This window comes from Trichomycterus rosablanca, chromosome 27 (genome assembly GCF_030014385.1).
Source record: "Trichomycterus rosablanca isolate fTriRos1 chromosome 27, fTriRos1.hap1, whole genome shotgun sequence".
Classification (NCBI taxonomy): Eukaryota; Metazoa; Chordata; class Actinopteri; order Siluriformes; family Trichomycteridae; genus Trichomycterus; species Trichomycterus rosablanca.
The window spans coordinates 15,623,249-15,636,031 of NC_086014.1; the positions used below are offsets into that span (position 1 = coordinate 15,623,249).

Consider the following 12,783-nt stretch of genomic DNA (forward strand, 5'->3'; position numbering starts at 1 on the left):
AGCAGTTTCTCGCCAACACTAACGGCATGAATGTTAACGTGAGCCAGAACAACACGCCGGCCGCTGGCACGCAGGTGAGAGGACACGCCCACACGTGACCACGCCCACACAAAAGTATGTGGACGAGAAGGCCTGACTCACCGTCCACATTCCAATTCATCTCAGGTGTATATTTAGGTTAAGATCACTGAAGCGTATACTGTACATACTGTACATACTGTACATACACAACATGATACACACCTGTGTACCTGTACACTCTAATTTAAAGTTAATTATCTGTCCACATATTTATGGCTACTTATAGTATAAATAATGATTAACGTGGTGTTTTTATCCTCGTGTTCCACAGCAGCCGCAGAACCTTCCTCTAAATGCACTTGGCCCTTTGGGCCCTCAGACCTGCCCCGCACCTTTACAGGCTCCTCCCCGCGCCACGCCGCCCCCCAACACTGGCACTACCACCACGGGCGCCAACCTGCCAGCACTGCAGACCGACCGGGCAGGTGCGCCCACGTCCGTTCCGGCCCACAGCAAGTCGCCGCACACACAGTCCCAGACGGAGCCGCACGTGCTGGCACAGCCACGCCCGGTCACGCCGGTGAGTCCACGCCTGCATTTCCTGGTGCCCACATGGGTGTTTCACTCCTTACACTTAGGGGGGTTGTGTCGCGGACAAACTGTACAGTGTACACACTTGAGTGTAATTTCAATGTTTTATTATAAAAAGATTTAACAATCTGAACGTCAAACATTGCTTATCTTGTCTGATCTATAATAAATACACATAAGTATAAATGCACGTGTATCAATTACACTTTAACACAAACATTAACACATAACATTTTGGCATTGTAATCTCTCTCTGCCCACACAAAACAGAATAATAGCGGCTACACACTTCAATATATTTCAAAAGTTAACTGCTTAGTTTATAGTTACAGATATTTCTTAACAGTGTATGAACGTGTACGATTAGTTCTGCCTGTAATCCAGAATTAAGTTCTATACCGTAACAAAAAATATGAATGTAAATGTTCATGCTGCGATGACGGTGATGTAAAGTAATGTTAAAATAATTCAAAGTCCAAACATTTGAGTGGTTAACGAGAACGCTACTTTACATGTCACACAAGCTCAGTGCAAAACACGAGCACGGAAACGGTACAAATCCGATCTCTTCCCTACACACTCGCTCCCTACGCCCTATAGTGCGCTTCACTTTCTTAAAGGGCCAGACAATATATTTTATAATTACATTACACGACAGGTGAGACGTTCTTTTTTCTTATTATAGCGCTTTTATTTAGGAAAAAATAGTTCTTACATAGGCAGGAAAATCTATGGCAGACACAAGAGTCAGAACAGCGGATTGGGCGTAACGTTATTATTACTGTTTGCTCCTTTTTCTCAACACTTGTGCTCGATTTACACTGAAGATATATTTAGTAAATAAGTACATGTCCGCGCATGCACGCGCTTGTGTTCATTTCCGGTTGAACTGATAAAAAATTTTGATTTTGAAAAATTTAAAGACGAGCCGTTATTCAGTTTCTGCTTGTTAGCTCACAGCTAATGCTAGCCAGTGTGGCTCTTCACTCGTCTCTCTGTGTGAGCACCCCACAGCCAATCAGCAAGCTCCAACCGCCTACCCCTCCCACCCCTCCCTCACTGTGGATGCGCGCATGTCCTAAAGTCTCAGTTTTCAAGGTAAACCTGAAGCAGAAATTCGGCGCTTCACATTTAAAAAATACCGTCACCATTTTTGAATACCGCGGTATACGGTAATATCGTCATACCGCCCAACCCTAGTGATGTGTTTCATTCTCAATCTTTATTTAACTTGTAGTTTGTAAATATAAACAAGTTTAGAATTTGATCCCTGTAACAGACTCCATAAAAGTCAGAATGGGGGCGTGTTCCCCCCGTGTTCCCCCCCGTGTTCCCCCCTGTGTTCCATCAGCGTTCCTATTCAGTTCCATTGTTTAATGTGTGAGGAACTGAGGACAGGTTTGTGAGTGGAATTTTTCTCCGTTCTTGCTTGATACGATACTTCAGCTGCTCGACAGTCCGTGCTCGCCGTCGTCTCATTCTCCTCTTCATAACAGGAGACCGATCTGGACTGCAGACAGGTCGCTCAAGCACACGCACTCTGTGTTATAGCGTGTACAGAATGAAGCCTGGCGTCGTCCTGCTGAAATAATCACAGACCTCATCTTTACCATCATCAGTTTGGACTCGACGTCTTATAAAACCTTCAGATTTAGGGTCTGTGTGTAAACCTAGCTCTCTCTCTACACAGACGCATTTCCCATCATCCTACACTCCAGAGAAGAGGGCGTGTCTAAATCCTTAGCTCCCTTAAAATGCTCCTCCTGAGGCGCCTCGATTCTGAGCGATGATCTGACTGAATAACGAGGGAGCGTCTAAATAATCTGATTATGAGCTCCACGTGTTATTAGAATCCTCTGTACTGAGGAGCTGATCAGGTAGGTAGGAGGGAGCAGGGCGGGGCACCAGGTTTAGGACAGAGCCGACGTTTCTTTGCTCCATTAACATTTAGTTCTGTTGTTTGAAGTGTAATGAAACTCTGTGAACATGTTCTTCTTCCTGTTCCTCTTTCCTCCCGTCCAGAGAGCCGAAAATCGCGTCCCCACCCCGGCGTCGACCGCAAGCGCTGACCTGCACGCCCTGCCAGCGCCCGCTCCTGCACCTACGCTGCCCACGCCGCCCGCGGGGGTCGAGCCTAAAGCGGAACTGAAAACGGAACCTGAACAGGAGGAGCGGGACTTTGACTCCAGCGCTGTGAAACTAGAGCCCAAGATGGAGGTGAGTACCTGCCGATGACTCCCCGTCTGCTACGTAGCTCGCAGGATGTACAAATACGGTCACGTTATGGCCGTACGGTGACGGTGCGCTGCCCCCTACAGGTGGAGGACTCTCTGCTCATCAAGAAGGAGGAGGCCGAGAGCTCGGTGACCGAGCAGGAGCCGATGGAGACGGACGAGAAGAAGACGGGAGTGAAGACGGAGCTGAAAGACGAGGAGGAGAGCGGGACGACGGGCACGACCACGACCTCTCCGCCACAGTCCCGGCGCAAAAGTGAGCATCGCCGTTTTACTGACCACTGATCGTGTGCGTAGCCTCGATTCCAGTCATGTGATCGTGTCTGGCCTATCCGGTGTGCTCTGTTTTAGTCTTCAGACCGGAGGAGCTGCGGCAGGCGCTGATGCCCACGCTGGAGTCTCTGTACAGGCAGGATCCCGAGTCCCTTCCCTTCCGCCAGCCTGTGGATCCTACCCTGCTGGGCATTCCGGTAGGTCTTTTTTTTCATCCCATGTACAAGCACCACGGACAGTGTCCGCACGGCCGTATTAAACTCCGTCCGTTCTGTTTCTGCAGGACTACTTCGACATAGTGAAGAACCCCATCGACCTGTCCACCATAAAGAGGAAGCTGGACACGGGGCAGTACCAGGAGCCGTGGCAGTACGTGGACGACGTGTGGCTCATGTTCAACAACGCCTGGCTGTACAACAGGAAGACGTCGCGCGTCTACAAGTACTGCTCCAAACTGGCCGAGGTGTTCGAGCAGGAGATCGACCCCGTCATGCAGGGACTCGGCCACTGCTGCGGCAGGAAGGTACACCGGAATGGCCCGCCCCCACACGCGCGCGGTGCTAGTTCAGATAAACACAAGGGTTAGGGTTAGCAGATAAAGGAGAGTTTTCCTCCCACACATGGTGCAAACTCCACCCCTTTCTTGTACCGCAGCTGTAATTCGGACCCCGTATCGAGCCCTCTGCACCGCCCGAGCGCTCTTTCGTGATTCCGTGTACAGTAGAATGAATTTATTTCTCTCTTTGATTAAATTCTGCTCTCTCTTGTGGTCACAGTACGAGTTCTCGCCTCAGACGCTCTGCTGTTACGGGAAGCAGCTCTGCACCATTCCCAGAGACGGTACCTACTACAGCTACCAGAACCGGTGAGAACCTTCAGCCTGGCATTCAAGGTGCTGCCCGAGTGATACTGACCAATCCAAACGCTCGTATACAGCAGAAATGATGTTAATACACTTCAGGGACATCTTATTTAGTAGTAGTAGTAGAAGAACTTTATGAGACTGCACTCTGCCCCCTGCAGATGTGAATGTTACAGAGTGGTGTTGCTGTGTTGATGTTAAATCTGCTGAGCTCTGATGTTCTGATTGCGTGCAGGTATTATTTCTGTGAGAAATGCTTCAACGAGATTCAGGGAGACAGCGTGACGCTCGGGGACGATCCGGCACAACCCCAGACGTAAGTCAGTTCTGATTCGGTTCTGATTCTGATTCAGTTCTGATTCAGTTCTGATTCTGATTCAGTTCTGATCCGGTTCTGTTCCTGATTCAGTTCTGATTCGGTTCCTGATCCGGTCGTGTTTGTGTCTCTGCAGGATGATTTCTAAAGAACACTTTGAGAGGAAGAAGAACGACACACTAGATCCCGAACCGTAAGTATATGGGCACAGAGACACTACCCACAAACACTCCACACTGAGCTGGCTGCGCACCGCTGAGTTCTGCGGCTCAGCTAATATAACGTTACAATAAATAGAAACAGTACTGTACTGCAGCGTCTGTTCGGTGGCTCCACCTGCTGGTAAACTTGATGTATTGCGCCCACTTAACAACACCGGGTACAATCCCAGTTCCTAAATAATCTGCAATTAATTCTAAACAGTCTGAGCACATTGTTCTTAGATTTATACACTCGTCTTAAATTCACCCGCTGCTAAACGTTCCATAAAAGTTGGGACAGGAATGATGTACCGCTCTGTACTATAAGCTCTCCTTTTCTGAAGGTTCTGTAATGATTTGGAACTGAAGATACTGACTCTTGTAGCTCAGGAGTTTACAACACCGACCGAACATTTAAACTGCCTATAGCAGGGCGTCCAAACTCCGTCCCGCAGGTCATTTGCTGCCCGTTACCATTTCTGAAACGGCTCAAGAGATATTTTAGAAATAAGATTAAACCCTGACTGGATTTATTTTCTCTCTTTCAGGTTCGTTGAATGTAAAGATTGTGGGAGGAAGATGCATCAGATTTGTGTGCTGCATTACGAGGTGATCTGGAACTCTGGGTGAGTCCCGATTCATCCTTTCATGAATAATCCTGATGAATATGTTGTCTTTATTTGTGGTCTTGGTTCTCGTGGCTCTAGTTATGAATCCTGATAGTAAGAGTCAGTCATGTTGTGGTTAACATCAACACAGAATTCTCCTGTTCTATAATCACCTGTTCATGCTGAACACCGCAGAGAGTACTGATACCAAGCATTGACCAATGAGAGGCCTGATTCAGACGTTACTTATCATGATCCTCATATCTGTGGTGACGCTAATCGATGTTGGTTCGACCTTCACAGCTTCATCTGTGATAACTGTTTGAAGAAGAGCGGCAGGACGAGGAAGGAGAACAAGTTCTCGGCTAAACGTGAGTCCACGTCTCACCTTCACGTCACGTCTGCTTCTGACAGTCCGGCTTTCATATGTCTAGCTTTAAACTGTCCGCCAGCCGTCCACCACCAAGAGCCGAGCGTCTAATATGTGTATGTATGTACACTACTAATGACTTGGACATAACTAAGGCCCTACCTGATTTACGGCTGTGAAAATTAAGGAGGGGCCCAGTAATAACCATAGCAGCAGCTCATTTACAGTAAGAGTTTGGAGCTTGAGCAGTGAATTCACTCGCTCTGTTCCTCCTGATGGTCCCCTGGTTTTTGGGGGTGGCAGTTTATAAGGGTTTTGACAGAGTGAAGCTGCTAGTGTCCCGCAGTACGGTGCTCCCTGTGGACTCTGTGTGAGGGTGGCGTTTGTGTGTAACAGGGTTACCCGTGACGCGGTTAGGCACGTACATCGAGGACAGAGTGAACAAGTACCTTAAGAGACAGAACCACCCTGAAGCGGGCGAGGTGTTCGTGCGGGTGGTGGCCAGTTCGGACAAAACGGCGGAGGTGAAATCGGGCATGAAGGCCAGGTAAACATCAAACACAACAGCAAATACCTGTAACAGGTGTATTTAGTGTTATTTACACACACACACACACACACACACACACACACACACACACACACACACACACACACACATACATACATACATACAGTATATATATATAGAGAGAGATGTAGAGAGATGTAAACATTTATATATGTTGTTATTTATATCAAACACATCATAAAACATTTAGTGTTATATATATTTTGTGATATATATGTATTTAGTGTTATTTATATGAAGCATTATTTATATTTAGTGTTACATATAATTAGTGTTATATATATTTCATGTTATATATAATTAGTGTTATATATATTTCATGTTATATATAATTAGTGTTATATATATTTCATGTTATATATAATTAGTGTTATATATATTTGGTGTTAACATTCGTTGTCATTTTTATTCACATTCCCGCTGTCTGTCGGCTCAGTATTAGCGGGCGTGGTTTTGGATCGGCGTGTGTAACGAGTGCAGGTACGTTTGAGCAGGTCGATTGACCCCCTGCTCCTCTGTCAGGTTTGTAGATAACGGTGAGATGGTCGACAGCTTCCCCTATAAGACCAAAGCACTTTTTGCGTTCGAGGAGACGGACGGCGTGGACGTGTGTTTCTTTGGGATGCACGTGCAGGAGTACGGCTCGGACTGCCCCTTCCCAAACACCAGGTAAAGCTCCACCCACACCCCCCTGGGTCTTTATCAAGAGAAGCACTGAGCTGCTAGCATGTGTGTGTGTGTGTGTGTGCCCCCCACAGGCGGGTCTACGTCTCGTACCTGGACAGTATTCACTTCTTCAGACCTCGGCTGCTGCGCACGGCCGTGTACCACGAGATCCTCATCGGCTACCTGGAGTACGTGAAGAAGTCAGGGTACGGTACCGCCCATATTTGGGCGTGTCCCCCCAGCGAGGGCGACGACTACATCTTTCACTGTCACCCGGCCGATCAGAAGATCCCCAAACCCAAGCGCCTGCAGGAGTGGTACCGCAAGATGCTGGACAAGGCCTTCGCCGAGAGGATCATCCATGACTACAAGGTACAGCTCGCCACGCCCGTTTGTGGGCAGAGTTTACTGATGTGTATATACAAATAACATTACGTGTGTGTGTGCGTGCGCGCAGGACATCTTCAAGCAGGCGACGGAGGACCGGCTGACCAGCGCCAACGAGCTGCCGTACTTCGAGGGCGATTTCTGGCCGAACGTGCTGGAGGAGAGCATCAAGGAGCTGGAGCAGGAGGAGGAGGAGAGGAAGAAGGAGGAGAACACGGCCACGTGCGAACCCCCCGAGGTGAGGAGAAACGATGATCAATGGTCAGAGGAAGGGAGGGTGTACAGATTCCTCATGACTGCTGCAGTTCCGCCCTCTGCTGGCTGATGGACGGTGCTGCACAGAGACGGGGGACGACGGAGATCGGTGCGTGACTCTCCGTGCGCCGTACAGATCTCCGTATGAACCCGGCGCAGGTTTCAGAGGGGGTGTGTGTTAGTCACGACCCTCCTCGGTCAGGAGTGGAGGTGAAATAGGATCAGGGAATCGGATACGACTAAATCGAGAGGGGAAACGCATCATATCCGATCTGATTTCCCTTCGCTGTTTTTCAGGGCGCGCCGGGCGACAGCAAGAACGGCAAGAAAAAGAACAACAACAAGAAAGCCAACAAGAACAAGAGCAGCGTGAGTCGGGGCAACAAGAAGAAACCCGGGATGCCCGACGTCGCCGACGACCTGTCCCAGAAACTCTACGCCACCATGGACAAGCACAAAGAGGTAACGGCGTCCCCGCCTCTCGTCCCGTCCCCGCCTCGTACGCGCCCGTGTCCTTACGCCCTCCGCGTTTCCGTCCGCAGGTCTTCTTCGTCGTCCACCTGCACCCGGGCCCCGCGGCGAACGCGCTCCCGCCGGTGTCGGACCCCGACCCGCCGCTGTCCTGCGACCTGATGGACGGGCGGGACGCCTTCCTGACGCTGGCGCGGGACAAGCACTGGGAGTTCAGCTCGCTGCGGCGCTGCAGGTGGAGCACCATGTGCATGCTGGTGGAGCTGCACAACCAGGGCCAGGACCGCTTCGTCTACACCTGCAACGAGTGCAAGTACCACGTGGAGACGCGCTGGCACTGCACCGTGTGCGAGGTCAGAACCGCTCCCGTTTCTTACCTAGCGTCCTGCCGGGCTCCCCGCGTTCTCAAACCTTCCTGTCCTGTCTCTCGTTCTCTCCTCAGGACTTCGACCTGTGCATCGGCTGCTTCAAGACCAAGGGTCACGAGCACCGCATGGTCAAGTGGGGTCTGGGTCTGGACGACGACAACGGCGGTCAGGGCGGCGAGGCCTCCGAGAGCCCGCAGGAGAGCCGGCGCCTGAGCATCCAGCGCTGCATCCAGTCGCTGGCGCACGCCTGCCAGTGCCGCGACGCCAACTGCTCGCTGCCGTCGTGCCAGAAGATGAAGCGCGTGGTGCAGCACACCAAGGGCTGCAAGCGCAAGACCAACGGCGGCTGCCCCGTCTGCAAGCAGCTCATCGCCCTGTGCTGCTACCACGCCAAGCACTGCCAGGAGAACAAGTGCCCCGTGCCCTTCTGCCCCAACATCAAGCACAAACTGCGGCAGCAGCAGCTGCAGCACCGCCTCACGCAGGTGCAGATGATGCGCCGACGGATGGCCACCATGCAGGGCCGGGCCGGGCCGCAGAGCCTGCCCTCCCCTCCGCCCCCGACCCAGCAGCCGCGGCAGCCTCACGCCCAGCCCGCCGTCACCCCCGCCGCTCCCGCCGCCTCCCCGGCGTATCCGGGCACGCCCTGCGACGACGTCCGGCAGCCGTCACGGGGCAAGCCGGGCACCCGAGCCTCGCCCCTGCACCGGAACCCCTCGCCCCTCCCTCGGCTGCAACAAGCGCATCAGAATCCACCGCAGCAGCAAGCTCCTCAGCCGCAGCACCCGCCCCCCGCCGCCGTGGAAGCGGCGCGCCAGATCGAGATGGTCGCGCAGGCCCAGCAGAACCGAACTTACCGCGTGGCTCCGAACGGCCTGTCCGCCGACCAGCAGCCGCAGCGCACGCCGGGCCCCACGCGACCCCCGCCGCAGGCGGTCGGACCAGGGGGGCCTCGAGTCGTGCCGAACCAGTGGGTGGCGCCGGGGGCGCAGCAGGCTCAGCGGCCCGCGGTGCCCACGCGGCGGCAGCCATCCCTGCCGCAGCAGCAGCCATCCCTGCCGCAGCAGCTCTCCACGGTGCCGACGCAGGGCCAGCGGTTACCCCAGACCCCTCGGAGGCCCCCGGCCGTCGCCCCCGGCGCCCTGCAGGACCTGCTGCGCACGCTCAAGTCGCCCAGCTCGCCGCAGCAGCAGCAGCAAGTACTGAACATCCTCAAGTCCAACCCGCAGCTCATGGCGGCTTTCATCAAGCAAAGAACCGCCAGGTACCAGGCCAACCAGCAGCCGCAGCAAGGCGTGCAGCCCACCGCGCAAACCGTGGCGGCCACGCAGGGACTCCAAAGTCCTGTCGTTCCGACCCAGCGACCCCAGCAGGCGAACGCACAAGGCACGGCGACTCTCCGGCCGGCGCAGGCTCAGCAAATAAACCAGGCCGAGTTGTACCGCCGCCAGCTCCTGCGCCGACAGCAGCAGCAGCAGCAGCAGCAGGGCACGATGCCTCAAACTCACCCGCAGTTCCGACAAACGCAGGCCGCCGCTCCCACTTACACGCAGCAGCTCCGCATGCAGCAGCAGATGGGCGCCCTGAACCAGCTCCCCGTCACGGCGCAACTCGGGCAGCCCGGCCTGCCGATGGACGGCGCGCAGAACCCGCCGCACCGGCGCGCGCTCCAGCAGACGGCCCCGCCCGACCCCACGAGCCCCCGAGGTCTCCCGCCGACCCGAGTCCGCTCCCCGGCCCCCGTGCGGTCGCCCCGACCGCAGCACTCCGGCCCCTCGCCGCAGGTCCGACCCCAGCCCTCGCCCCATCACGGCCCGGGGACGCCGGACCAGAACGCCACGCCGTCGCGGCTTGACGCACCCGGCCCGCCCGCCGACATGGGCTTGGTGGGAGACACCACGGGAGACACGCTGGAGAAATTCGTCGAGAGGTTGTAGCAGCCCCCCCCCCATCCCCCAAAGCTCTCAGAGTTCCAGAGCGCCCCCTGTTTCCCTCCGAAGGAATTTTTGTACCGTAGAACATGCAAAAAGTGGCAGGAAGGCGAAAGAGACGGTGTAAAGTATAACGGAGGAACGGTCATGTTCACGTTTGGGTTTTTTATCAGAGACCGAAACTATTTTCTCTTCTCAGTTACGGAACGATTTGCTGTTTAAAGAAAACGTAAAGAATATATTTTTGGTTCTGACCCGCGTGGTCCTGCTTTTCTTTGCATTTTTATCGGTGTATCTGTTTTCAGGGTCTGTTTTATTTTGTATTATTTGGGGGGGGGGTGTAATGGTTTCACGTCTGCTCTTTATTCTGTATAAAACAAATGTACAAAAGTTCATAATATTATTCTTATAATTTGTATGATTTTGTACCCGGTGTAACTTTATATTTGCGTTTATAGACCGTCTGATGTCGCGGTCCGGGAAATGTGGGCGTGGCTTTTCTCGGCTTTGATCATATCCCTGTTTTTTATGTTTCATACGGGTGTAACGGGGCACACACACACACACACACACACACACACACACAGTACCAGCCACAGTAGAGGACGTACGAACCCGGGTCTCAGCGTCACGAGGGGGTAGAAAACGGGCGTCGGTAATATATTTGGGTTTGTTCTTTTGTTTTAAGCTGAGAGTTTGGTTACTGCTCTCCCAGTTCTCCCAGTTCCTGTCACACAGAGGTGAAGCGAGGCTTCACTGTTCCTCCTCATGTAAATCATGCGAGTTCTAAATCCTATACAGAGAAAAGAAAAGGACTATAAAGAAGTTGAAACTTATTTCTTACTTGTATACCATATCGTCAAATAAACTGTGTGCAGCACATCAAAGCATCCTGTGTGTTTCACTGTGAGAGAGAGAACGGCGTCTGTCCTGAACCCGGTGACCCGCCCGGCTCCCACTACCTACCCGATCAGCTGCTCAGTAGAGAGGATTGTGGTAACACGTGGAGCTCATAAGGCAGACGATTTATTAGCCTTACGAGCGTAGTGTAGGGTGCTGTAGAGAGATGAGTGGGTTCTCAGATCACAGATCGAATTCATCAGAAGATGGAAACACATTCAGTTCAGGTTTTAATCACCTGTTCGGTCACACCCAGACCCCCAGCGGTTCGCCTCGTCTGCTTCGACCGCTGCCTGGAACTCAAACACGAGAGAAAGAATAGGTCATGAAGTGCTTCCGTTAGGCTGTACAATAAAGCTCCATTATGCAGACAACAGAACCGACACACACCCGCTGAGGAGCGCTCGGGGTTCACCGGCAACCACCGAAACCAAGAAGTGCTTCGCCTGAGGCCACCCGACCCCCAGCGGCTTCAGGAAGCACGGAGGAGAAGAGGCACGACACCGAGACCTGAGTAACTGCATTTCGTTCTAATCATGTACATGGTTTTGAATGACAATAAAGCTGAGTCTGAGTCTGAGTCTTTAGTGAAGGAAAAATGGCTTTTATTTTTGTAATTATGCAGAAAATGTGCCCTTTCATTTGGGTTTCTTATTTTTATGTGGGGTTAGATGCAGTTCATAACCTAACCAGCAGATGCCAGTTTGGAGTAAGTCTGGGGTTAGCTTGGGGCTAGCTTGGGGTTAGATGCAGTTCCAAACCTAAACAGCAGATGCCAGTTTTGAGTAAGTCTGGGGTTAGCTTGGGGTTAGATGCAGTTCCAAACCTAAACAGCAGATGCCAGTTTGGGTTAGCTTGGGGTTAGGCTTTTGTTTGGGGGTTAGGGTTAGGGTTAGGTTAGGGAAATATTGGATTTATATTCAGTCTTTTACTTTTCATGGGCACTGGCTCACTGATTAGAAGGAATCTCTTAATAAAACTGGTCCCTCTTAACAGGTAAGTATTCTTCTTTTCTTCGGATATTACCGTTTAGGAATTTTTGTCTTTTCCTCCTAATTAAGGAAGAAAGTATATGTTGTATTTGTCCTCTTTCCATTTGTATGTGCATTGTGAGTCCACCCTCATCCATCCAATGATACGTGTTAATAAAAGGTAAGTATTTGTTTTAAAGGTAAGTATTTGTTTTAATTTATTCTTATTGTTATAAACTATTTTAATAGTTGTATGTTTTAATTATTTATTAATTTATGTATTTCTTTCTATTTCTACAGGTTACCACCGAAATCTAATGTTTATTGTAACTCTAACCCCATCTCCATCTCATGGTAAGTATTGATAAAAGGTAGGTATTTGTTCTAATTTACTATTGTTCTTATAAACTATTTGCTCACGGGGAGAGTATCCCCCTCAAGAAAAACCAAAGAAAAACAACGCCCCTTATGATAAGGTTAGGATTACATTTTCAAGTTATGATTTGGATTGTGGTTGAGGTTAGGGTTAGGGTTAGGGTTCAAATTAGTGGCATCCAAATGAGCTGTATGCTAATCTTTGCTCTCCTATTGGCTGGAGGTAGCAGTATGCAAATGTTTGCTCTCCTATTGGCCGTATGCAAATGTTTGGACTCCCATTGGTTGAAACTCAAACATGTCCTTTTTGCTGGTTTGTAATGTCAATGATGTGTGTTGTATTGTGCTACAGGGACTTTAATTTCCTTGGGGATCAGTAAAGCATCCATCAATCCATGTGTCTGTCTAACTAT

The 12,783-nt window shown here is 51.3% G+C and overlaps 1 protein-coding gene across 1 annotated transcript in view; it reads left to right on the forward strand.

The window, feature by feature from the left end:
• The window catches only part of LOC134304331 (CREB-binding protein-like), a 21,849-nt gene extending 10,245 nt beyond the window's left edge, over nt 1-11,604 (forward strand). The window contains exons 14-31 of the mRNA XM_062989941.1: nt 1-74; nt 353-601; nt 2,635-2,829; nt 2,931-3,102; nt 3,198-3,316; nt 3,403-3,642; nt 3,896-3,984; nt 4,217-4,297; nt 4,434-4,490; nt 5,046-5,123; nt 5,409-5,476; nt 5,872-6,022; nt 6,569-6,715; nt 6,805-7,084; nt 7,170-7,337; nt 7,652-7,816; nt 7,897-8,178; nt 8,268-11,604. The exon at nt 1-74 is cut by the window's left edge and continues 100 nt beyond it. Of these exons, the coding sequence (XP_062846011.1) occupies nt 1-74; nt 353-601; nt 2,635-2,829; nt 2,931-3,102; nt 3,198-3,316; nt 3,403-3,642; nt 3,896-3,984; nt 4,217-4,297; nt 4,434-4,490; nt 5,046-5,123; nt 5,409-5,476; nt 5,872-6,022; nt 6,569-6,715; nt 6,805-7,084; nt 7,170-7,337; nt 7,652-7,816; nt 7,897-8,178; nt 8,268-10,130 (4,478 nt within the window). The 3' untranslated portion in view covers nt 10,131-11,604. The remainder of the gene's footprint in view (nt 75-352; nt 602-2,634; nt 2,830-2,930; nt 3,103-3,197; nt 3,317-3,402; nt 3,643-3,895; nt 3,985-4,216; nt 4,298-4,433; nt 4,491-5,045; nt 5,124-5,408; nt 5,477-5,871; nt 6,023-6,568; nt 6,716-6,804; nt 7,085-7,169; nt 7,338-7,651; nt 7,817-7,896; nt 8,179-8,267) is intronic.
• The last annotated feature ends 1,179 nt before the right edge of the window (nt 11,605-12,783 follow it).